The sequence below is a fragment of the Haliotis rubra genome, unplaced genomic scaffold, assembly GCF_003918875.1.
Source record: "Haliotis rubra isolate DU_JTF1 unplaced genomic scaffold, ASM391887v1 Scf588, whole genome shotgun sequence".
Classification (NCBI taxonomy): domain Eukaryota; kingdom Metazoa; phylum Mollusca; class Gastropoda; order Lepetellida; family Haliotidae; genus Haliotis; species Haliotis rubra.
The window spans coordinates 541,051-568,030 of NW_025767288.1; the positions used below are offsets into that span (position 1 = coordinate 541,051).

At 40.1% G+C, this 26,980-nt stretch overlaps 1 protein-coding gene across 2 annotated transcripts; it reads right to left on the minus strand.

Moving 5' to 3' along the window:
* Positions 1–337: 337 nt before the first annotated feature.
* On the minus strand, positions 338–26,803 carry LOC124254959 (radial spoke head 10 homolog B-like). 2 transcript variants are annotated; one of them, XM_046688800.1, is made up of 20 exons: positions 26,539–26,803; positions 25,143–25,218; positions 24,441–24,509; positions 24,079–24,137; positions 23,698–23,812; positions 22,360–22,566; positions 14,336–14,512; positions 12,980–13,121; positions 12,050–12,168; positions 11,128–11,320; positions 10,689–10,800; positions 10,036–10,115; positions 6,877–6,971; positions 6,567–6,620; positions 5,798–5,908; positions 5,207–5,368; positions 4,099–4,257; positions 3,741–3,831; positions 2,598–2,738; positions 338–1,367 (listed from the first exon to the last, which is right to left on the minus strand). In XM_046688800.1, exons 1-20 carry the CDS (start codon positions 26,778–26,780, stop codon positions 1,108–1,110), a joined length of 2,664 nt encoding a protein of 887 aa, XP_046544756.1. In that variant the 5' UTR covers positions 26,781–26,803; the 3' UTR covers positions 338–1,107. The 2 variants fall into 2 exon arrangements, with proteins under 2 accessions (XP_046544756.1, XP_046544755.1); XM_046688799.1 differs by having other exon boundaries at positions 338–1,373.
* Between the last annotated feature and the right edge of the window lie 177 nt (positions 26,804–26,980).

The following is a 26,980-nucleotide window of genomic DNA, read 5'->3' on the forward strand; positions in this document are numbered from 1 at the left end:
GGCAAACTATGAATGAGTGAGTTTTGTTTTACTCCGCTTTTACAAATATTCCTGCAATATCACGGTCTATCGAACGCTTTAACCACTAGGCTACCCCACCACCCCTGGTAAACTATGAACACACCTTCAATATGAATAGCCACACACATTACAGCACAATGCTAATAAACTCTGCATTACAATGGTAAATATCTCGCACATTTTCAATAGAACCTGGCACAGTATATCACCAGACTGCTAGGAATGGTCACACTGTGTGATTTACCATGTATACTGCAGGGGATTGCCCCATTCATAATTCTATCTCCAAACTGGATGCATGAAAAACACAGCAGTAATCACAATCTGATTTATTCATTGAATTACAATTTCTCAAAAATATGCATGGAGATACTTCACTCATCATATATGCAGGACAACTGTCAATATTTTCTGTTTCAACATTTTTCTCTCTTTAAGACACCATTATTCAAGGCTTAGGACCCGAGTCTCCAAACCAGGTCACATATTGTCACCCTGTCCTATATGAATTAGCTGATGTGACTAGGACAGGGGACTCAAGGCTCGGGACCCCTGAATATCAAAACCAGGTCACACATTGTTAGCCCCGTCCTATTTAAATCAACTATTGTGACAAAGATACGATTACTCAGTTTTTAGGACTAGAGAATCTCAAAGTCTGTTCTTGATCTGCATTGAAAGTCTAAATCAGTTCATCTGCAGAAGGACTGGACATGCATAAAATTGAGTCGATTATGTGCAATCCAAGAAATAAACACTCCAGCATGTTTATACAAAAAACAAAACAAATACACACATATATAATATATATCACAGTTCCTTCTTAACAAGAAGTAAATATCAAATGGACGGTATCATTTCATTTGTATACAGCATTTCATAAAAATTCTTCATCAATTTCATTAATCATACTGTATGAAGTTCATCTTTCTGAATCCTTCATTGATTCAGAATCAATTCAGGTAAAAAACTCCATCAGATATATCTTATTAATAATTCCACAATTTTTTAGCTGAAATCCATACTGTCTAACATAACAGTAAACATATGTTGTGTCTCTCTATTGATGGCACCAACATCTGGACTCTAGGCTTGGGATTTTTCTGTGTCGGACTGGTGGATCCGGGATGCATTAATTGTCATCAGCCTCATTTTGGATTCGTCCAACTGTCGCTTTTCAACTAGACGCTTGAGGTTGGCTAATTTTTCGCTTGCTGGGAAGAACTTGCGAACAAAGAAGATGTGTATCTGGTGTGTCCAGAAGTTGAAGAGTCTAGTTGCCTCATCCAGTTCCACCTCCACCTCCACCTCGTGGTCCTCAGCAGCACCATCAGCATGATCATCACCTACACCCACAACACACAGGGAAATATGGACATAATGAACATGTGTTGGGTACCTCATGGTCAATACATGGTCCACATTTTTCCACTTTATCCTGCTGAATTAATTAAGAGTGTGGGTGATTTTAAACAGTTGGAGTGTCATTAGATAAGGGACAACTGAAAAAAAATATTTGGCACATTAATACCAGATAGAAAAATGAACATTATTATATAAAAAAATACTACAGATATTATGGCCAATGTAAACAAAAATAATGTACCATTTCTTGATTTTACCTGAATTACTTGATTGACAGTGATTGTATATTTGTATTTACAGATATCAGCAAGATGATATTTGTATTTACAGATACCCTAAACAAAGTCAAAATACAGATTGAAAATGATAAACATAACAGTGTTATTTGAATAAAAGATGTGATGACACTGAAAATACAATTTGTTTATGATGAGAGTTTTCGAAAAATATGTTTCAGAAATGTTTTTAATTTGCCATCTTGCTGATATCTGTAAATACAAATATACAAATTTAAACTCAGCTAAATATGAAATGTCTGAGAAAAGAATATTGAAATTGGTTTGCGCCAATTTAACAATTTATACAGGTTCCTATTATGAACCGCATTCCACTGTCAATCTGTGTGCAGAAAATACCTGTGGTACATATCTGTAGTACCTGTGTTGACAATGATCCCTTCAACGATAATTACCATTCTCATTCTGCGTGATATGATATGAATATATCACATTTCTGTATTGTATCTAATTTTAATTTACTATTTCTTTCTACAATACTTTTTCAATGAATATTCTGAAAGTAGTGACCCTATGCATGCTATGAATAGATGAATGGATGTCTGAAAATTTGAGAAAATACTACACAGGGTAAAGAATGCATTTTTCTCTGTTTACATTTCAAACAAGGGCTGTCTTACGAGCACAGTGTTCGTTTTCACATCCAATATGTTTGGTTTGATTTCATCTAGACACTTGGTATGAGTGAGTGCAATATTCCAGCGATATCAAAGCAGCGGACACCAGAAATGGGCTTCACACATTGTACCCATCATGTGGGGAATCAAACCCGGGTCTTCGGCATGACAAGCGAATGCTGTATCCACTAGGCTACCCCACCGCCCTCCTCTGTATCAGTAAGGAAGGTAACATAGTGGCAGGACCAGCATGTAATTAGAACAAAAACAACCACAGGGTACAGATCTCAAAACTGACCTTCAGGATGCTCTGCTGATGGTTCTGTGTGCGCTGCCATGGAGACAGAACTCTGGACGAGAGCTGCATTCTCTTCTGTGCCGTTGGTATGGTTACTGATGAAGGATGCACTCTTCTGTTGGTCAGCTAGAGGGGTCACATCTGTCAGTGGACAGCGACTGGCTAGATATTTATCTTCATATATCAACATGGGCATGCATTTGGAAAAAAAATAGACGGAAGATTTTTCGTTCTTGAAACCAAATGACTGAGTGACTTAATGAACATTGATTTATGTCCGAGTCAGCAATATTCAAGGTGATCTGTCCGAGGTGAACAAGACAATGACAGCAAAGTGAGTGAGTGAATATTGTTACGCACCAGTCAGCAATATTCAAGGCAGTCTGAATTCATAAACCAGTGGTCGACTGCATGAGCAACATTCTGTCAGAGCATGATGGCATATAGTCACCAAGTAACACATTGAAAAGTACTTGGTTAACCATGTTGTTATTATCATCAGAGCGGTGAGGTAGCCTAGTGATGAAAGAGTTCGCTCATCATGATAAAAGGCCTGGGTTCGATTCATCAATTTTCCGACATTTATGATATTTTCCAAAAGAAACAGATCTAGGGAGAATAACTGTTTTGTCTGTTGTGCTAATGAATGAATTGAACAAATGTCTCTCTGTGGTATTTTTACATATTCGGAACAAAGCATGTATGCCACAGATGACAAGCAAGGTCGTGAGTGAGTTTAGTTTTACACGCTTTTAGCAATATTCCAGCAATATCACGGCAGGGGACACCAAAATGGGCTTCACACATTGTACCCATGTGGGGAACTGAACCCGGGTCTTCGGCGTGATGAGCAAACACTTTAACCACTTGGCTACCCCACAACCCTGACCAGCAAGATGGGTGTGTGGTAATATAGATTAGTCATCCACAAGTCCCTCCTGTCACATGGATTAATATACCCACTATGTTAGTCAATACTTCACACAGAGGGTATGTCAACACATATTGCACCCGGGACCACTGGACGTATAATACACGTATATCTAATTAACACAAACTATATCAAATACTTTCGGAAGCTGTACAATGGACTGTTGTTGCTAATTGGGGCAACAGTGACTGACGTAAGTTACACTAGCCTACCTCCTTTGGCGCTGTCATGGTGACTGTGACTGGTGCCCTGATGACCTCGGTCTGAGGTCAATCCCAGGTTGACACTGCTGGACTGCTGGGCCTAGGACAAAACACAGAGGGTTAGTGAGTGAAGTTAATCAAGGTTAAGTGTGGTTGTCATAAGAGCATGGCGCAAGAAACCTTACATAGTTTAAAACAAAAGAAATATCTGGTAATCATTTGTGTTTAAAAAAGTAAAATAAACCCACAAAAAACAAAGCAATTTTTGGAAAATAGCTGTCACAAAACTGTAGATGACATGTAGTAAAGTCCTTGTATGAAAGGCATAACCATGCTGCTGTATTGAGTTATACAGAAACCTAATTACATCTATGGCTTTTGAAGATCCCTCTCCCCCTGTCTTGGCTGTCCCTGCCCCTGAGGACTGTGCCCGAGACGGGGAGGCAGCTGGGGTGTTGGATCCTCCATGAGGGGTTTGGTGGGGGGTAGCTTGAGCAACGGTGTCCCCAGAATCATCCATGCCAGCCTGCAGAAGAAGACAGTAAGAACGGGAACAATGAGAACAGATGTCCAGTGTAATGCTGGCGGGCAAGTCTACAGGTCTATAGGCAAGAGTACCTTGTGTGTAAAGAGGGTGAGACTTGGACTTCACAATCTAACTGGTGAGGCTGGAGGGTGAGCTTACCACCTGACTGGTGAGTCTGGAGGGTGAGATTAATACCAAACTGGTGAGTCTGGAGGGTGAGATTAATACCTAACTGGAGAGTCTAGAGGGTGACATTTATACCTAACTGGAGAGTCTAGTGGTTGCGATTAATACCTAACTGTGAGTCTGGAGGGTGAAATTTATACCTAACTGGTGAGACTGGAGGGTGAGATTAATACCTAACTGGTGAGTCTAGAGGGTGAGATTTATACCTAACTGGAGAGTCTAGAAGGTGCGATTAATACCTAACTGGTGAGTCTAGAGGGTGAGTTTTATACCTAACTGGAGAGTCTAGAGGGTGCAATTAATACCTAACTGGTGAGTCTGGAGGGTGAGATTAATACCTAACTGGTGAGTCTAGAGGGTGAGAGTCTTTATACCTTGGAGATAGGGTGCAATTAATACCTAACTGGTGAGTCTGGAGGGTGAGATTAATACCTAACTGGTGAGTCTGGAGGGTGAGATTAATACCTAACTGGTGAGTCTGGAGGGTGAGATTTATACCTAACTGGTGAGTCTGGAGGGTGAGATTAATACCTAACTGGTGAGTCTGGAGGGTGAGATTTATACCTAACTGGTGAGTCTAGAGGGTGCGATTAATACCTAACTGGTGAGTCTGGAGGGTGAGATTTATACCTAACTGGTGAGTCTGGAGGGTGAGATTATTACTTAACTACCAAGTCTGAAGGGGGAGATTACTACTTAACTACCGGAGTCCAGAGGGTGAGTACATAACATGACTGGTGAGTTTAAAGGGTGAGTACGCTACCTGACTGGTGAGTCTGGATGGTGAGGCAGGGACGGAGTACATGCTCTGCTCCTGTGTCATGACAGTGCTGGGGCGTGGGGTTGAGGGATCTTTGACCACTTGTTCTGTCACATACACCTGGGCACATCCGACCAGAGCCTCGAAAAACTCCAGGAAGGTCATCTGGGAAACAACAGTTCAGATTACAGTTGACAGACATAATAGGAACAAAGGACAATCTCAGGCAATAAAGGAACAATCTTGAAACCAAAGCGAGAAACCAAAATTAGTGAGTGAGTTTAGTTTTACGCAGTTTGCAGCAATATTCCAGCAATGTCATGGCAGGGGACACCAGAAACAGGCTTCACACATTGTAGGTGTGTGGGGAATCAAACCGTGGTTTTCGCTAAGTCAAGTGGATGCTTTAACCACTAGGCTATCCCACCACAAACATATGCTTTGACAACAAAGCATATTTCATAAATGATAAAGAATAACTACTTTAAGTCATAATGGAACCCTTTCAGTTTTAAGATACTGACATAAAATACTAAGAGTAATATACATTCTTACAGACGAAAACTTAACATCATGAAACTACCGGGTACCCACCTCCAGCTCCAGGTTGTAGCAGCCTTCTCCATCAGCAACTTTAGGGTCATCCAAGGCTAGGACCTCCAGGATAGCCTGGGGTGTCAGGTCGGAGTTGATGAGCTTCAAGTCCTGGAGAAAGTGCAGTAATGCATAAAGCCACAATAAATCTAACACTCTATATTATAGAACAGTCATGTGTAATACCTTTCTGATATTTGTCAATGGGCCTCTGAGAGTCACATGTGGCATAACAGTGCTTCATTGGTGACAAAAATATGGCGTAAGTGGCGACTAACGGGATTGGGTGGTCAGGCTCGCTGACTTGGTTTACACGTCATCATATCCCAGTTGGATGCTCATGCTGTTGATCACTGGATAGCCTGGTCGACCCTCGATTATTTACAGACTGCCGCCATATAGCTAGAACATTGCTGAATGCGGCATTAACCAAACAAATTCAGCATAGATTGATTTAATGATTTACATTAAATATTTGTACCATATCTGTAAAATCTACCAATGCATCAATTGGGGTACAAAAAATATCCACAGAACCAGAAGGTCAACAGACTGATCATGTGTCACCATACCAGGATGACATGCAGTCCAGGTAACTTATTGTAAGTCTAAATTTTGGCCAGTAAAAACATGAGGATTTTATTTTTTGAGCGGGGAAAATTAAATATATTTTTTTTTCTTATTCTTGATAAAATATGACTGGTGGATCTGTAAAACAAGAAATAAAACTGGTCTGGCCTAAGGGCTATGATTCTCCAGAAATATTTACCTGTATCATGAAAAGGAACTGTCTCATCTTCAGAGATGGCTCTTTGGGCTTGGCCTAAATGAAAGAAAAAACAAAATCCTTTTCCACACTATCATACACTCATGAATCACAAATTGGTAAAAAGACAAATTTAATCAAAGCAACAAAACTGCCAGTTAACATTTTGGAAATATTAACTCATGAGATTTTTATTCTAACTTGTAATCATCCTTGTCTCATGAATGTTTTATTTCTTAGAATAATAATGTAAAGAGAACTTATCATATTAAAATCTGAGGTTTAACAACAGAACAAAGACCATTTGACTCACCGCCCTGTGTTTGCAGACTGATTGGTAAACCTCGTAAGCCTGGTCCATGTGTACGAGGGCATTCACAGATCTGCGGGTCTCATAGTAAATGTTACCTGGAACATGACAGCTTGTGAGTGAGTGAGTTTCTTTATTTTACGCTGCTTTTAGCAATATTCCAGCAATATGATGGCGGGAGACACCAGAAATGGGCTTCACTCATTGTACCCATGTGGGGAATCGAACCAGGGTCTTCGGCGAGAGGTTTGAACGCTTTAACAACTAGACTACCCCACCGCCCTCTGAGAGCTTGTGTCAGACTACCCCACCGCCCTCTGAGAGCTTGTGTCAGACTTATGTTGATAAGAATATATTACCCATAACATATCATCAGAAAAGTGAACATTTATCAATATCTCACAACGTAACATAACATTAGTATGGCCTGGAAGTACTGTATACTCTTAAAAAAAGAAGGGGAACTTCATTTTTAATTTATGATTGAAAACATTGGGAGACATATCGGCAGCAAACATTATTGATATGATAATAATGAATGTTTTGAGAGTGCATAACCACTTGCACTTCCTTATGACCATAGTTGTTTGTACAGTAATCGCTCTTGAAAGATGATTGGTCTATGATGTGAAATTTGCATGTGTACGATTTTCATTTTCAACAAACACAAAACGGCTAGAAATAAACACTAACAACTGTGTGATGCAAGATGATTGTCAAAATTAATGGTCCACAGTGATTTATCGACCTTCTTGGAAACCATTAAAATCAAGAATGACACCCCATGTACATGTATGGGGCTACTGTGTTGTTCACGTGCATCCCATGCGTTGTGTTTAGGGGGTGGTGTTAAAGAGAAAAGTGGTGCATTCATAAGATGTCTGTCTTTGAAAAGTTTGTTAACACTCATATTTCCTTTCCAATTTGAAAGTTCAGGTTCCCCTACTTTTTTTTAAGAGTATATATGAAGATCATCAGGTCCTGGGCCCCGTTTCACAAAGCTATCGTAGCGCTACGACTGTTGTAAGTCTATGCTACAGCATAGGAGGTACGATTCCTACGAGAAAAGTTACGAGATCTTAGGCTTACGAGAGAGCTTTGTGAACGGGGCCCTGGTCACACATCTGGTGAAGCATATGGTACTGAAGATCAAATCTGTCACAGTACATCCAGAGCGTGACCCTTGAAGATCTGGGTTAAAATGCATTGGTCTTTAGCAACACATGTTTGTCCTTAAAGGTGATTAACTAACGGGTGGTCAGGCTCACTGACTTGGCTGACACATGTCATCATATCCTAATTGTGTAGATGGATGCTCATGATATTGATCACTAGATTGTCTGGTCAAGATTATTTACAGGCTGCCACCATGTAGCTGGACTGACTGACTGACTGAGTTTGGTTTTACGCCGCTTTTAGCAATATTCCAGCAACATCACGGCGGTGGACACCAGAAATGGGCTTCACACATTGTACCCATGTGGGGATTCGAACCCGGGTCTTCGGCGTGACGAGCCAACGCTTTAACCACTAGGCTACCCCACCGCCCCATTATCCATGTAGCTGGAATATTGCTGAGTGTGGCGTTAAAAAGCAAACAAACATCCAAAGTGTGTGTGGACAAAGGTACCATTCCATGCTGCCAGGATAAGATAGTGGAAGGTATTAATCCTGAAATTTTGGTTATTACCGATTGCTATGATGAGTTTCACCTACCGGTAAACATCTACAAACTCACAATATTTACAGTGTTCCTCCCACATTAAAATGACATGCGGTGCCATAAGTGAAATATAGTTCAAAAACACACTCACAAATATTTCACGTAAAGTTAGATAAAATTAGAATCACGGCTGAATTCTGAATGGAAACAGATGTGACTGAAGCTGAACATTAGGATGACTAGAGTTGCTTCCCTTTAATAACATTCCCTGAACTGCACACATGCATGTAATATCAGAAAACAGTATGGTTTAACAGGATTTCAAAAAACAATTACATGCAGAAGGTCATGAATCAACAGAGGAATAAGAGGAAAAGGTGGCTGTCAAGAAACTAAAAAAGACAATTCAACAGGCTCACTGTTAGGAAACTAAAGACAAGCCACTGTATAGGTCATTGTCAGGAATCTATGAACACATGACTTAGGAAGGTCAGGAAACAATCAACTACATAGTCAGGAAACTAGGCATAAATACTATCAAGAGAGTAAGGAAAAGTACTTGAGGAGGGTCACCATCAGGAATGTAGGGTCAATTATTTGAGAAGGGTCACATCAGAAATATAAGATTCATTTGAGAAGGGTCACCATCAGGAATGTAGCGTCAATCACTTGACCAGGGTCACCATCAGGAATGTAGGGTCAATTATTTGAGGAGGGTCACATCAGAAATATAAGGACAATCATTTGAGGAGGGTCACCATCAGGAATATAAGGTCAATCATTTGAAGAGGGTCACCATCAGGAATATAAGGTCAATCATTTGAGGAGGGTCACCATCAGGAATATAAGGCCAATCATTTGAGGAGGGTCACCATCATGAAAGTAAGGACAATCACTTGACTAGGATCACCATCAGGAAAGTAAGGACAATCACTTGACTAAGATCACCATCAGGAAACTAAGGACAATCACTTGACTAAGATCACCATCAGGAAAGTAAGGACAATCACTTGACTAGGATCACCATCAGGAAAGTAAGGACAATCACTTGACTAGGATCACCATTCGGAAAGTAAGGACAATCACTTGACTAAGATCACCATCAGGAAACTAAGGACAATCACTTGACTAAGATCACCATCAGGAAAGTAAGGACAATCACTTGACTAGGATCACCATCAGGAAAGTAAGGACAATCACTTGACTAAGATCACCATCAGGAAAGTAAAGAGACAATCAATAGTGGCAGATCAGGAAATTTGGAACAATGAGTTGATAAGGGTGAGGAAAGTAAAGACAAGCTATTGAGGGAGGTCAATAACGAAGTGACCAGCAGTTATAGGAGACATAAAACAATGACTTAAACTGACTAAACTATATGTATGCACCAATACTAGTATTCTTAAAGTCTCATGTCTAACGAACTCAAATGCTTAGTCCCAATACAATTAAATAAACAGAATGAAATGGCTAGATCTGTCTAACATAATACAACCCACCTTTCACATTGCAGGAATTACGCAGAACCTTTTCCTGAATGAGTTTAGACATACACCAGGCAAGGACCGGAGAAGAACCACTGCAACAAATACACATCACATGCAGTCCACAGGATTTGACCAGTCCTATTCAATCCAAGCCAGTTTATGTTGCTTTTGTACAGAATGTTTTGGATCATGTCACAAGGTATGAAGAAATATAGAAGATAGTTTGTTTGAGTGCAGGCCTCACTTCAGTTAACTCTTCAAGCAGGGAAAGAAATGTTTCAAAATTTCCCACTAGATCACAGGACCAGTGAGTGGACAATAATTAGTGGTCCTGTCTGTACTTCACTGGTCCAAAATAACATTCATAGATTTACTTAACTATAAACACAAAATTCACTGGCCACCAGGACCACTGCAAACTTATCATTTAGTGGTCCTGATGAATTTTTACTAGCCAGGGACCACAGAACCAGCGTAAATTTTGCATACTGTTCAAGCAACATGTTAAAACAAGGCTGTAGATTGAGGAACTTTACACAAACTGAGCCGATCACTCAAACTTGTTCACAAGGCCTATTTACTGATTACAAAACCTTGACTTAATTTGTCTAACAACTTGGACCATTTGCTGAACAGATATTGTTTCAATCATCAAATCTACTAACTCATGCTCTTCATGGAACAGATGGAACGCCAGGATGATGAGGTAGTTTAGAAACTCTCTCTGCAGGATGCGTTCGTAGGGATTGTGGAGGGAATATGTGGGTTTGCTGTAGCCTGAAAGAAAACAGACCACATTCAGTAACAATCATGACCAAAACACACAATAAAGTGTAACTCTGTAAATACATCACAAGTGATATCGTGACATTTAATAGGCTAACAATAGAAGCTTCTCTGCATTCAAATGTCCATCAACCTAAAATGAAATAGGCCACACCTACTAGCAGACTATTGTTTCCTGATTGGCTGATAATACAGAGGGCAGAGCTTGTGCTTGGTTATTGCGATGAACCTTGTCAATGATTTAGTATTGTTGTCTCATCTTTTTTTGATTAAATTATTATTGACATAATTAAAGACTTGTACAAGTTTCCTGCCTACCCAGGCCTATCACTCTGTCCATGTCCATGAGTGTGGCATCTTCATGGTGCAGCTGACAGTCTTTGAGGAAGCGCCAGAACTGCATCTTGTTCATGATGAATGTGTTGTCCGGGCTCTCCTCGTAACCAAGGCAACTGTAGTAGTTGTACACCTTCCTCAGACTGGTCACATGTCGCATTGTCACATACATCACCTGTAGGTGTAATAAAGTAAAACAGATGAGTGCATTACAGACATCAATCTGGAAACATGGTGTATGTTTGTATGATGTAAAATAATGCAGGAAAGGCCACTACATGTGTGTATGTGTGCTGGTCATCATGGGTGATCAGTAACCAACAGAGGGGCTGACACAGACTCACAACATTCAATGATAAATCTATGTCCATGATAAGCCTGTTTTGGCACCAAGTTGTTAGCCATCTAACCCACTGCACCTTCCACAAATTGACACTAATCAGAGGGGTACACAAAGTTTGTGGTCTCGACTACAGTTGTCTGACTTCTATTTTTGTGGAAACTGCAGCGGATGAGTGGGTTAGATGGCTGACTTTGTGTGCTGGCGATTAGGTGCCTGACTCTGAGGGTGTGGGTTTGAATCCCGGATGGGACTCAACCCAACAAAAGTACTAGAATCTGTACTTTACTGAGAAAGTGTAATCCCAAATATAACGTGTTACACTACAAACATGTGTCCCTTCTAACTCGTGTTCCACAAATGCCTGTGCTCTTCATGGCCCTTATAAATCTGCATCACTGATAAGCTTGTGTTCCCAATAAGCTTGTGTCCATGATAACTTGTGTTCCCAATAAGCCTGTGTCAATGAGAAACCAGAGTCCTTGACAAGCCTGTATTCCTAACATTATATGTTCCCACTAATCCCCTGCCCCTGATGAGCCAACTTCTGGCTGGGTGAGCTACCTGATTGAGCTCCTCCTCCCGGTCTATGTCAGTGAACTCTGCCAGGAGATGGTTGATCTCCAGCTGGAAGCTGGGGCTGATGGTGTTGCGACTCTCGTTGCTGTGCATGCTCACGTTGTCTATAACACAGGTGCTGCTCATTACTCTATTACACAAAACAAGACCAAGACTTTACCTGAACTAATGAAGTGCCTGAAAATACTTGCAAAACCAGAATCACCATTTCTCTACAAAGCTGCACTCAAATATAAACCCTTTCAGTTTGGGGAATCAAAAACATCACAAACAGAGGTTACCATGGCTCCCATTAGGGACCAGTCATTATTACAGGGTGTCAAGGATCAGAAGTTTCTGAAGCACTAATATACTGAAAATAATGTCTCTTACCACTTGTCTTTATTTGGATGACCCTTCCTATTTTCCTGTATATGTTTATCATTACCTCAAATATGGGTAGTTGTCATTACCCTCCCAGAGAGACCTGAGACACTGTGAAGTTTTTGTGACCCTCCTATGATTTCCTCTGATTGCCCTTTGACAAATGACTGGTCCCTAATAGTAGAATAAGGAATGTCAAACTTTTGATCAAATGAGACTTCACGGTCCACTTGCACAAAGTGATCTTACCATTATGATGGTCTCAAGTCTGTGTTAAAGTATGGGAGTTACAATCATCATAACACTAACATCCCTTTGTGCAAGTGGGCCTTGGCCTGGAAACACATGTATGCCTGATGCCTTACAATGTTAAATCAGAAAGTTCTGCAACCTACCCAGTTAACAAGTTCATGAAAGTTCTGCACTTGGCGTAGCATCTTCACTTTCATGGCACCATAGCTCAAGCATATTTCACAGGGAAGTGAGATGCACAGCAGGTTTGTGGAACTTTCTGTTCAGGAATACACTGTACTTTGCTGGATACATATTCACCTGATGGTAATGGTGTTCTGGTCCGAATGGCAGTGATGTCTGGAGTAGTGACGCCATCTACATTGAAGTCTGGGTACTCAACAATGTGGTCCTTCTCAAACATGCCTTCATAGATCCGGCCATTCTTGAATGTAAACTTGCCCTGCACCAACAAAATACTGAATCTGTTTGGGGAACAGTATGTTCATGCCCATGATTGCAGTGGCAGCCTGTTCTTTGTAGTGTTAAAATATACTACATTAAAGTCTGATTTTGGCCTTGAAATAAGATTTCCGTAAGTTAGATCATGGGCACATCTTATGACTGGTTCCAATGGTTCCACAGGTCTAAGATTTTTCAGAACCCAATATTGGAACAAGATGGTTATCATGACAATTGATACTTTTCAAAACAGTTTTTCTGACACAATTTTATCGCTAATTTCTAGCTAAGGCAGATAATTTAAAAAACATATTATAGGACGTTTGACAGAAACAGATTTATTTTTACTGCAACACTGCTGCATGACCCACAAAATCCTTGATTTTTCTGAGGTCAATCCAGTCCATTATTTTTCCCAAGATATTCTGGACCACAGTTTATTTTCAGTCAAATGCCACCAGGCACACTATCACCCTATTTTCAAGAATATTATATGATTAGACATTTCCCTTAATTATCCTACTCTTGTCAAAGAGGAGACAACAACGACTAAGGTCGGCTATGATAATAATAATTCATTTATATAGCACCTAGCATCCATCTGACTAGTTGCTCACTGGACACTGTAATCAGAATCTGATTATTATTACCATGGATAACCCAAGCTGCCTGTGAGGTGCTAGATGGTTAATAGTCACATGACTTATCCCACCAGGTACCCATTTTATGCTGGGTGAAATGAGCAATTTTGAACAAACACACTTGCCTATAACATGTACTTTATTGTGGGACAGGACTGAAGTCCTAGAATCTCTCACGGTCACCGATCCAAGGACTTTCCCCGCTCAACGTTGTTTAATGTCAACTGATTTGTAACCTGAGCTCTATGCACAGGACCACACACCACCACAACAGAGAGTGAGTTTGGTTTTACGCTGCTTTAAACAATATTTGGACAAAATCTTGTGATGGGACACAAGAAATGGGCTTCCCACATTGTACACACTGGGGGAATTCAACCCAGCACTTGTTCATGATGAGCACTTAATCCATGACTCCACCTTCCGTATAATATTACAACCAGCCTGACAGTGTACTAGTAATGACATCATGCGATCTGAGACATGTTGTTTTCATGACATGCTACCATGACATAGTTGCAGTATTACTGACTGGGTCACAAAACAACATCCAACCTTTCCTTTCAGCACTCACCTTGCCGTGTTTCATGTTGTTCTTCCAGTAGCCTTCGTACCTCGCTCCGTTAGCGTAATAGAAGGTACCAAAACCATGCCTCAGTCCATTGACAAACTCTCCATCATACATGTTGCGCAGCGGGTACTGCGATCCCTGCACACGTTGCAGCAGCCAGTTGTGTTGACCCATACCATGCTATGAGAAGAAAGATACTATGAAAATACCGTGAACATGGTGATCAGCTGATAATGGTGACGTGAGGTGAAATGAGGTCTATCTTCTCATTTTTGATTGCTGGATATATTGTGACATGACTGCATGTGTGAGTGTCTGCTTGTACCTGTTTTACAATACTAGCCCACTGAGATACCACACCATAGCTAAACATGGATATCCTATTCAAGATGCACATACATGTGTGCCTGTAGCTGTGCACTAGCCTGGACTAATGATCTTTTTACTAGTGCTAGCACACTGTGATACCATGCCACAGTTTAAGATGGATACCTCACTCAGACACGGTACCATATATTACCGTAGATAAACTGAATTTTGAGGACCAAAACAAATCAGTCTATAGAAGGGGGTCAGCTTTTCTGCTGTCAAACTTTTTTTCAGGGGGGTAAGAAAACGACATTGTATCTCATCGCATGAACGAACAAGAGAAGACGATTTTTCAGTAAATACAATAAGTAGTACAATCTTTTAACACATCTTTGGTCTGACACATCCAGGGATCAACCTTCCACTTCATGGGAAGACACTCCATCCACTGGACCACAGGGTTGGTCTTCAGGTCATATGAACAATGTTTAACAGAACTTATGACATGAACCAGGACATGAGATGATATTATTAATAAAAATATTTCATAATCATGTAGGCAGAAATCATAATGTGACTGTCTTTTTAAATTTATCCTGGTTGGCAGAAAAGGTCATGTGAATGCGAACCCTCCAGTCCTAACACTAACAAGTTAAACTGCTTGTATGATCCCCAGGGAGCTGAGAAAACAATAGTTAATTGATGAAGAACACACTATTCCATTCACAAGACAGTAGCCTATAACAATTCAAGGCCTAGATTTACGGAGATTTCTTAGCGCTAAGATTGTCATAACAGCCATACATTAACATTAACTAGCGCTAAGAGAGCTTCGAAAATCTAGGCCAGTCTGGAACAGACAATCCAGTGACTGATAGTGTGAGCCACAATCCACATCAACAGGATTTGACGACACACTGTCAACAAAATTACAGGTGAATGCAGTGGGGATGTACACTGATCTAATAACCAGGTAACCATGACAACGACTGAGGATGTCGCTACTGCATATATATCTATAAATATGAAATTTTTAGAGTAAAATTAATATTTTTATACTTATCCTGACTCATGTTTATTTGCTTGTCTTCTTCTTCTGGCGAACCTAGTGGAACACTTGTATCTCCCAATTGAAGTTCCCTTCAATAAAAAATCACTCATTAGTACTGACCACGAGTTACCTCCCTTCCACAAGCGCGTGAACGAGGGCGCCACCTGAACCCATGTGCCTCACTCTCTCCTCATATACTGAGCCCAACACCTGAATTTCCAGGGAAATCCAAAGTGTTAAGTGGGGAGGACGGAGGGTTTATTCATGAGTCAGGATAAGTATAAAAATATTAATTTTACTCTAAAAATTTCATATTTTCCTTATCCTGACTCATGTTTATTTGTTTGTAGAATCCTACGGAATAGGAGGTGGGATTATATATACTTTGGATTTTACTAATTAGTGATTTGAACAGAGATAATTGTAATAACCCTAAGGGAACTTCATGAAGGCACTGAACTGAATTTCTGCTGTTAACTTATCAGTTGCCATATAAGGGTTATTACAATTTACTGAATATAATAAAGTATATAGAACATTAATTAAGCTAAAGCTATTAATGTGATAGTATAAACTGTTGATAGTTTATAATGAATACTTTTTATAGAACCAAAGTAGTAAGCTTACAATATGCATATATGTAAGTTATAACAGAATTGTGCTTAAGGTATAATGATACTTTAAGCTGTATAATAGTAACCAACTACTGAGAGTTTGTTAACTAATACATGTTATGAAATGAACATATGACTGAGCTTTAAGGATTGAAACTTAAGCTGAACATATATATAATAGTAGAACTCCTAAGAGTTGTAGGCATATATATAGTATGATTATAGAACTGTGCTTAAGATATAATTAACTTAAGCAACCTAAATAGCCAAAACAACTCCTCAGAGTTTGTTAGCTATTACATTTTATAATGTAACCATAATGCTTAAAATATGATGAAACTTAAGCTAAGTATATGATAGTAAAACTCTTTAGAGTTTGTTAGCTAATATACTTATATGATATAAACACGGTACTGAGCTTTAAGATATGAATAAACTTAAGCTACATATATAATAGCAAAACTCCTCAGAGTTTGTTAGCTAATACATGTTATAATGTAACCATAATGCTTAAGATATGATGAAACTGAAGCTAAGTATATGATAGCAAAAACTCTTTAGAGTTTGTTAGCTAATATACTTATATGATATAACCATAGTAATGAGGTTAAGATATGAATAAACTTAAGCTACATATATAATAGCAAAAACTCCGTGAGAGTTTGTTAGCTAATATATTTATAATGTAACCATAGTACTGAGCTTAAGATATGATTAACTTAAGCTAAATATATAATAACAAACTCCGTGAGAGTTGTTAGCTTACATATTGTATGATATAATAACCATAGTACTGAGCTTAAGATAATAAATTGAACTTAAGCAAAATATATATAGCATGTAGCTATTTAGTACTGTTATAAGATAAGTAAAATTCTGTAAGATGGACTTATCTTCTCCGAGGAACTGTCAACTGTTGTGCGAGGACCATGGGACCTAATAGGTGGATACCTGAGACGCCCTCGGTGGTGATATCTCTCAGATAGTGGTTGGCAAACACCATATCGGATCTCCAGAAATAACCCTCCATTATTCCAAAAGCATTTGTGTAGAGCAATTGGAGATATTAGCTTCTAATATTATGAGGATTAGAAGCTCATGGAGGGTAGAGTCCTACAGTCTTGTAGGCACGTAGTATGACAGTTCTGATCCAAAAGGAGATATAGTAGTACGCGGAGACTTCCGCTCATGTGAGCTTGATAAAGGAAATAAATCTCTTGCATTTTTCCCTCCTGTTTGGCCTCGGTGGAGATATATTTTCAGTGCTATTACTGGCCATCGGATAGATTCATCGTATCATGGGGTTCAAGTATATCATCAAAGTTGTTCATAAACCTCACTTGTGAGGTGTTGGAGCACTATATTCAGATCCCAAGTTGGAGCTGAACTTCCGCTTTAATCCTCCAATCGAAAGCTCGAGCAGGCGAAAGTAACTGGGTTAGGTTAACTTGACGCTTCATTCTCAGTTATGATAGAGCTATTGCTGCAAGATAGGTGGACAAGCTGCTCTTTATAAAATCTTAGTCTGACGTAGATAACATAAGTAGTCCGCCACTTGAGGATGAGTAGCATATCTAGCTGTAAATCCTTCCTTTGCAGCATAATTGACAAAACTGTGCCATTTGTCATCGTGATAAGTTGCCAGTTGAGTTACGCGAGGGCAAGTTAGACTGCTTTGTCGCCTGGCTGAATAACTTGTTATTCAGACACGCCTTTGATACAATCCATACGCGGAGTTGGAATATATCTGGCTTTCCATGCTTTGTTATTCGAAAGCACTCTGTAAGGTGTAGTATTGGTTGTCCGATTTCTTGAATAAGAGTTGGAAACCACTTCCTCGCTGGTCAGTAGGTCGTGACCAAAATCAGATGGAGGCTCTGCTTTAGACTGATTTAGAGTAAACTTGTGAGATTAACGCTGGTGGCGGAAAAGCCGCACGCTGCTGAGACCTTCCCACGATATGCTTAGTGCGCCTGTTGCCAATGCTAGTGGGTCTGGAACTGGCGATACTTAATGTTGTCAGTTGTTTGTTGAATCGAATGGTAAATAGGTCTATTAGTGTAGTTCCTATTTCCTTGATAATTTGAGTGAATATCTCTGTATGGAGCATTCATTCTGTCGGGCGATGGTATGTGTGGTCGAGAGAGAGCGCCTGCTATCACATTCTTTGCTCCTGGAATGTGATATGCTCTGACATGTATGTTGAGATTGTTGATTAAATCGAACAATTGAAAACAGAGTCGATATGTTCGGGACCTGGTTGAGCTTTAGTTTGTTCACATAAAACGCCACTGTCGAATTGACTGTGTGAATCATCCACTGGGTATACTGTAGTAAGTTGCTCCAGTGTATTAAGGCGTTTATTACTGCTTGCATCTCTAGCAGATTTATGTGTAATTGCTCTCTTGATTGCTCATAGCCCTGATGCCGCCCTGTTGGCAAGATGGGCTCCCCTAACCTTATAGTGACACATCTACGAGAGAAGTGTTATCGATTCCAGCTCTATTAACGAGACGCCTATTCAAACATTCGATCTCTTGGTGCATCATAGTAGATGAGGTTTGACCTGAACCGATGATTGAACGGTAGAGATTCGCCTAGATGCTAATTGCTGATGACTTGTAACGGATGTAATTGTAGTCTGCCTCTGTCTGTCATGTCTTGAGCTGAGCTGAAGTGCGAACCCCAACAGACTCTGTCACTGTCGAGTGGTAGTGGAGATAGTAAGGCTTGTGGAAATGACTGTTGATCTTGATCCATGGTCCTCCGTACAATTATACGATGATTCTGCGCCAAGCATAAATCAAAACCTAGAATAGCAGATCTTTGCGAAGGTTCTAGGTCCAACTTAAGTAGGTTTACTAACCATCTAGTTGTGTTAGTAGCTTGATGATGAATTCAACTGTAGTCTGAGACGCTATGGATTTGGATCCATTTGTATCCCGTCGCCGAGGTAAATTCGCTGGCGAAGTGCTTGACGATGTAGATGCATAACCAGGGTGACTGCCATCGCTGAACTTTATGTAAAAAAAAATCGCCTGACTGCCGTGGTCCTCGCCTTTACTTGACAGGGAGGTCTCTAACCTCAAGAAGGCAGCCCAATCATGAAGGTTTAGATTAGCTGGACTGTAAGGAGGCTTGCTCGCTCACTGATATATTGTTGTCACTTGCAACCTATGTGTTGAACTGTGAACTATGATCGACCTTCGCGCGAGGGCGCTGTCCATCTCGGTCCAATCAGAACAAGGCATTTTGATTCTGTAGAGTACCCGCTGTGACGCCACCGTGTATCAGGAAAGGAACCTTGTATAATATAGTGCCGCTGCTGATATTAGAACAATCGCCGGTCTTCACCGTAACTTCCCGGTTACCCGAAAGTGACCACGTGTTTCGAGGGTTGATGGTAAACGCTGAAACCTCCGCCAAATACCTCGCCTGTAATATTAATGCTGGATAAGTTATTTTCCAGGTTGTCGAAAGTAACTTCAGTCTTGAAGATAATTCGACTTCCTTATATAAGGTTCAATAACCTTGCAAGTTGTCAGCTTGTAGACTGTTAAAGCTGAACTTGTTGTACATATTACTTCTGAGGAAATCGCTGACGATTATGAGTTTTACTCGCTGTAACAAGACTGCTGTTCAATTTCGCTTTGAATTGTCTGCAGATCTGGCGAATGGTCACGCATGTAGATAATCGTGATCGTAGTAGGTAGTCGGCTTGAAGATCCCTAATTAGGCTCTTCATCCGCTGATAAATTAATACAGCGACGTTGTGTGTTGTAAATAGCCTGTGCAATTGTCTTCGCAGAGGCTTGTAGACGCATATGGCTTACAGTTGATAAACAACTCATGTGATGTCTTGAACGGACTGACGAAAGTGGCTATATATGACGAAAGTGGCTAGTATATGGAGACCTTTGAGGAGACTTCCTCGGCTAACTGGACTTCGCTAAGATCTCAAGTAACGCTTCTAGATCTTCTGGGTGAAGTAGACTTGAGCCACTTAGCCTTCGCGACCTTCGCGAAAGTATCGAGTCAGAGATTAATATATGAGCTTTGCTTCGCGAATCCACCTCTGTGTTCTACAGGGTGTGGGCTCGGCGCTAAGCCTTCTCCGCTGATGTCCCTCTCAATTGGTGAGGCTGTAGCTCCTTCGCTGAGGCGCCTGGGACTTCCTTAGCCGGCGTCTAGAGTCCGATCTTAAATGATACCATCGCCTTCCTCTGACGATGGTCGATGTCGGAGACCTCGATCTGTAAGAAGATCTATGTGAGGACTGAGGAGAACGGACTGACGATTGGCTAGTGTATGTAGACCTTGGAGAAGACATCCTTCTGAAACTGTGGGCTTCGAGAACGGTGATGGCTTCACCGACGCCTGGGCTTCTCGAACGCTGAGGGCTGCGCTAACGCCTTCTAGGCGCTAGAACCACTTAGCCTTAGCCTTCGCCTTGGCGCCAATGTCTGGAGTCAGTGTCCGATCCGACATATGAGTGCTTGCTTTGCTATAACTCTTCGTGACATGACAAGGTGCGCTAGGCGAAGCACTCCTTCTCCGCACAAGCCTCTTGCAAAGGGTCAGACTCTAGCTCCTTCTCGGAGGCGCCTGGGATACCTTATGCAAAGAGCTCACCCGGCAGGGTTGCTTCTCGCGGAGGAGGCTGGGCCTATGGGCTCAGGGCTCTCTACGCTGAAGTCAAGGCGGCTCTGGGGCCCTGTATGACTTAGTATGGGGTGGGCTCTGGGGCCCGTGGCTCTGAGGCCTCTGTAAGCCGTGAACGGTCTTCCATCAGCCTCATGATTTGGTTGACCAGGTCGCCTGGGATGGTCTCTGCGCTGGCGCTGAGGGTGTCCTCTGTGATAGTGACGGACCCTCAGTTATAATCTCCGGCGCCAGCGTAGGCATCTCTGATTGCATGTTGATTCGCGCTGAAGTGACGGTAGCCGCACTGGTCACTTCTTATGACATACATCTGGAATGATAATCGAAATGTCATCATCATATAAACATAATTCTGAATATCAGAAGCAAAGTTTTTAGTAGTCTTCGTGGATTTCCCTTTGACGAGGCTGTAGACCTGGGGCTCGGAGCATACGCTGAGACGACGTGGAAGTTCTTCTAGTTTTATACTGTGATGAAGGAACGCCCTGGGAATCAGGTCGCTTCTAGATATAGCGGACTGCGCCCCACGCTTTATCCCCGAAGGTAACTCAGGATATATCTGACTCGATCTATTAGCCATGACTGAAGATTGTTTCTAGAGATTTATCTGCCTTCCGCCCTCAAAACGGAACATAAATATTTATCAAAGGCAGAAATTGGTAAATTAATATATAATTTACAACAAGAAACAATAGAACATGGAGTAATGCAACTAGGGCATTTTAAATGTGGATCGGTAGCAGAGTAACGTAATTTACAAACAGTGCAGATTTTATTAACGCAAACTGTTGAGCAACACGGCTAACCGTGAATCAAGCAGCAGAAACACTAATAATTATCAATGCATGTTGAATAATGATACTAGTTACACCTCTATAGATGAATATAAGAGGTAACAAACTAAATATAAATAAAGGATATAGTGTGCAGGGAGACACAGGTGCTCTCACGCCTTGCTCACTGGGCTAAGAAGGAGAGAGTGAGGCACATGGGTTCAGGTGGCTCTCGCTCCTCGCCGCGCTTGTGGAAGGGAGGTAACTCGTGGTCAGTACTAATGAGTGATTTTTATTGAAGGAACTTCAATTGGGAGATACAAGTGTTCCACTAGGTTCGCCAGAAGAAGAAGACAAGCAAATAAACATGAGTCAGGATAGCAACCCATGAAAAATAAATCGATGCTCATGATGCTGATCACTGGATTGTCTGGTCCAGACTCGATTATGAAAGACCGCAGAGCTGGAATATTGCTGAGTGTGGCGTTAAACAACATTCAATCAATTCCAGGCGTACTTTCAAAAGTATCTGTGTAGCATATCTTAAACGACACATTGGCAACAACCAAATTATATCAAATCATTAAGAAAGGATCACTCTCATTGTCCGTCACACACCTGTATACCGTTCTCCCACTGCCCGGTGTAGATCTGGTTCCTGTCCAGCCACTTCATCGTACCTTCACCATGGCGGACATTGTTGAACCACATGCCCTGGTAGACATTCCCCGACGGGTACTGACGTGTCCCCAAACCATGTCGAATGTTGTACACCCAGTCACCCTCAAAGTATGAACGGCCATTGGGGTCATAATCCATTCTGCCCTGGAGGTGAGAAAAGTCACATTAGAAGGGGAGACAACCGAGGAAAACTACAATAAGGGACCATTCATAATTTATGGCTAGGTGGAGTGATGATTTTTATGGAGAAACATGTACAATGAGAATGCCCCCCCCTAAATTTATGTACAAAGTGACACACACACATCCTGCATGTCATGTACAAAATCAATTACTACCCCCCACCCCACTTACCATAAAATTTTAAGCATAATGCTTGAATAATTCTATGTACAAAATTGAAGACCCCCTTCCTGAACATAATGGGTGACAACCCCACCCCTCCCTCTATTAATCATCATCACTCCCTGTAGCCATAAATTATGAATGCTCCCTAATTAACATCATGCAAATCATGCACTATTTCAAGTTTAACTATAGTCCGTTTGACTCCATTTGAGACCGATGAATTGCTCACTAACACAAAATCTAATAATTACAACAAAACCAAATTTTGCACAGTCACATGAAATAGACTGACCAACTCTGATGGCCAGGTAATCAACAAGCGCATGCAGTGAAATTTCAATTTCACACGTACAACTCGCACACCTGGCTGTTCTACCAGCAAGTGGTCCTCCCTCGTAAGAAATAGCGGTAAGTGACAACAAAATAAAGATCGTTTGTTAAACAACTTTTTTATTCAGGTGTCCAAAATTATGAGACAAATCATCAGAGTTGGTCAGTCAATTTCATGTAATTATTAGATTTTGTGTTAGTGAGCAATTCATCAGTCTCAAATGAAGTCAAACGCACTATAAATACCTCTAACGTTTATGAATGATGGAGCGTGTATTGTAGAGAATATTCCATTCTCAAATTAAAGGTTGTCAATCAATCAAAATACAAATCTTCAATTCCTTATATTCAGGTAACATATTTCATTCTGCTTCACTTCGGATAGAATTTGCATTTCATATTAATCAGTCCTGAGCAAGAGTCTCAAATGTGGCACTTAAAGTGTGATTTTATGACTGCTTTGGTGACTTTCCAATTTTTTTTTACATGATTCTGAGGTTACGTCATACGGATGACTCCACACAATATAATGAAATATATAGATACATTAACAGCAGGCTATTGAAGATTTTACACCAAGTATCAGCAATGACCTACCTTGCCATGACGCTTCCCATCACACCAGTCTCCGCTGTAGGACATAGAATTGTCAGGGCATCGGAACGCTCCAACGCCATGTCGCTTTCCATTCAACACTTCACCTTCATATGTGCTAAAAGATGATGAATAATTAATTTCATTAAGTTACCCCAAAACACTTTTTCTTGCCAATCTATTTAAAATAAACAACAACAGATGGAACTATTGGAAGCTGTGGAATAATCCTTTTGATCACCATACTTTTTAATGATCCCCTTTCTGGACTTGCTGAGCTGTCAGTACTGGAAAAACCATAAAATGTAGAACTGACTTTTTCCTCTTGAGGATTGAAGAAATTTATATAGAGGCCCAGAGATTTCACTGTTTGTTTTATCTTACCTTTCATCTGGCCACTTGTATACTCCCTTTCCTGTCACCTGATTTTTGCAAAATTCCCCCTGAAAATAATGTGTAATCCTTGCTGAATTAACATGATGACGGGTTGTTGTTATTTAACAAAAATATACGAGGACAAAAAATGGATGAGAAATACTGAAACATTTGTCAACACCTGCTAGCAGTCTTTTCTTTATCATATTTATGTTAATCAACATTTCCACATATATTTTTTAAAAAGAGATATACTTGCTGTTTTGGGGGGGTTATGCATGCAGTGATCACCAAGGAGGAGGAAGATTATTTCTCTTTTAACATGTTTCACAGTTTGGGTGATTATTTTCTTGTATGAGTATTAGACTCACCTCATAGACAACACCATCTGCCCAGACATACATCCCTTTGCCATGCATCAAACCTTCAGAAAACTGGCCCTGAAATTACAAGAAGGAAAGAGTGAGTGAGTGTGGTTTTACACCACTTTTAGCAATATTCCAGCAATATCACAGAGGGGGACACCGGAAATGCAATAAGGCAAGAGAATTAACACTGGCTGAGATACAGAGAAATTAACACTATAATAAATATACATGAAAAATCAAGGATATATCATGCTTCTTTGTGACATGCTTAGTGGCAGATGTTCAGACCCAAGTCTGCAACAAATGACAGTTACCATTAGAAAATTGGAACATACAGTCTGTAGTAATACCGGGTAACTACTATTATGCATGGTATGAGTTTGTAGTGATTGGGGATACTTGTATTTTACTGTTAACCGATAAAGAGGATGAATTATGAATGCTTAGTTTTACATTATTGTATAAAATCCATTGTTGAAATACCAATTAATATAAAACAATGAAAGCTAAAAAAAATCATCACAATTTTGAACCCAATAATGACTCTGTCCCAACCTTCCTGCCAAGGTTTGTTCCGAAACCTTTATAAATCCTTGATATTATGTTCACCAAGTTTGAACAGTAAATAACTATGTGATACAACCAGTCTAACATTGTCCAACAAAGAAAATATAAATATATAAATGGATATAGAGTGTGACTTACAATATAGCAGTGTCCGCCTGCAAATGAAGCCTTGCCCTCCCCTTCATAGAGTCCTCTTGATTTCTCACCCTCAAAACTGAAACAGAAGATTTGGCATGTAAAACACAAACAGAAACTTAAATATGGTTGCACAAGATGTTTTACTTTTAATATTTCCACACCTAAGAATATGAACAGATATATATCCTAACACAGTCATGATACAAATAATCGCTGATGGAGCTGTTGGTTGGCAGAGGTAGTTTTCAGACTATGTGGATATATTTGAGTAAACTCAAACGTACAAATGTACATGGAAGTTCAAGGCGTGCCAAAAATTACCCCCGACAGCCAAATTATAAAATGATTTGAATCTGATCAGTTAGCATTGGTTCGCCAACACTAGCTTTTATTTTCATGCTCACTCCTTCCCAGTTTACTTAAAGTTTCACCATGTACCAACAATTTCCAGATTTTACTTCAGTGTGCTATTTAAGTTCGTGAAGAAAACATGAAATCAAGTATCGAACTTGTAGAAATTGAAAACACAAGACTACATATATTTTAGGCTAGGCGTTATGAATAAGATGTATGTATTTTTCTATGTTTCATGTTATGTTTTATGTTATGTTTTTATGTTATGTTATATGTGCCGTATATTTTGTACAGTGACCATTTGAAAATGAAACCAAATCCAATTACAGTGTCGTGCAAACAGTATTCGGACACTTGACGTAATTTCCATAGACTTACATGTTAATTTAGTGTAGCATAAATAATTTTCATTAATTTAATTGCCTTAAGATCTAAGTGAAATTTTGCACATTTGTGAGGAATCATCTTACCTACAATCACATAATTTCTGTTTAATTTTCCATTGCTTATTTATCGAATGGCAACAATTCAAACAACATATGTACAGTGATGTGAACTTCTTTAACATGGCGGCCTATGGGATAGTGCATTGTGGAACCATACGTAAGTTGATAAATGGGATGTCATTAGTTAAATAGTGGGTAAGAGTTCCTCCCGTTCCCCCATCCCAAATAATATTTATAAATATATTAAAATTATTAACAAAACTTAACACAACAATTACTCGAGAACTTACAAAATGACTGAAAGTCCAAAATTTATGTTAGGGTTAGGTTTAGGGTTTGGGGAACGGAAGGAACTCTTTCCAAATGACGTCAAGTGTCCGGATACGTTTTGCACGGGTCTGTAGATCCATATTGAGGCGAACACTATTGCCCTACTGCCAACTTGATTATGCATGTTTACACATACTATGATATAGGTAGATCTGTAAAGATAGTCGATACAATTTTTAAAACTTCACATGCTGATGCACGATATAAACAGAAAGAAAGCCATCTATGTCCACATCTATTTTACTGTACAAATGAACATTTCTCACCATTCGATGATGAGCTCTGATAAAGTTGGTTCATCGTAATCTGGCTCAGGCGTCGGCTCCTTTGGTGGAGGTGGCTCCTCGACAGTTTCTGTTTCAACAGTTTCTGGTGTGTCATTACATTCTCCTTCAGTGGGACTATCTTCTTTCTTTTCTTCCACTAAAGGTAATTCATCGTTTTTCTTATTTCCTTTTTTATCGGTTTCTTTGGTTTGCTTTGCACCTTTCACCGCTTTAGTTGCCATGTTGAATCCAATGAAGCTGTCAACAAATGCAGTACCGCACTGAATGGTTTAGAGTAGTAACGAAATATAAATAACCTAGAAATCTGATTATTATATTATATTCACGTGTATATATATTTATTTATTTATTTATGACATTATTTGAGTATCACCAACACAGCCGAACAAATATTAAATGTTTTTCGTGTTTTTGTTGAAAA

What these genes read in the sequence shown, in the direction of transcription:
- LOC124254959 (XM_046688799.1), bottom strand. Translation starts at nt 26,780, where the DNA reads ATGGCAACTAAAGCGGTGAAAGGTGCAAAGCAAACCAAAGAAACCGAT. An exon ending in ACAACATGAAACACGGCAAG is followed by an intron (nt 13,122 to 14,335) that starts GTGAGTGCTGAA and finishes TTGTTGGTGCAG; the next exon opens with GGCAAGTTTACATTCAAGAA. An exon ending in GGGAGGAGGAGCTCAATCAG is followed by an intron (nt 11,321 to 12,049) that starts GTAGCTCACCCA and finishes TTACACCTACAG; the next exon opens with GTGATGTATGTGACAATGCG.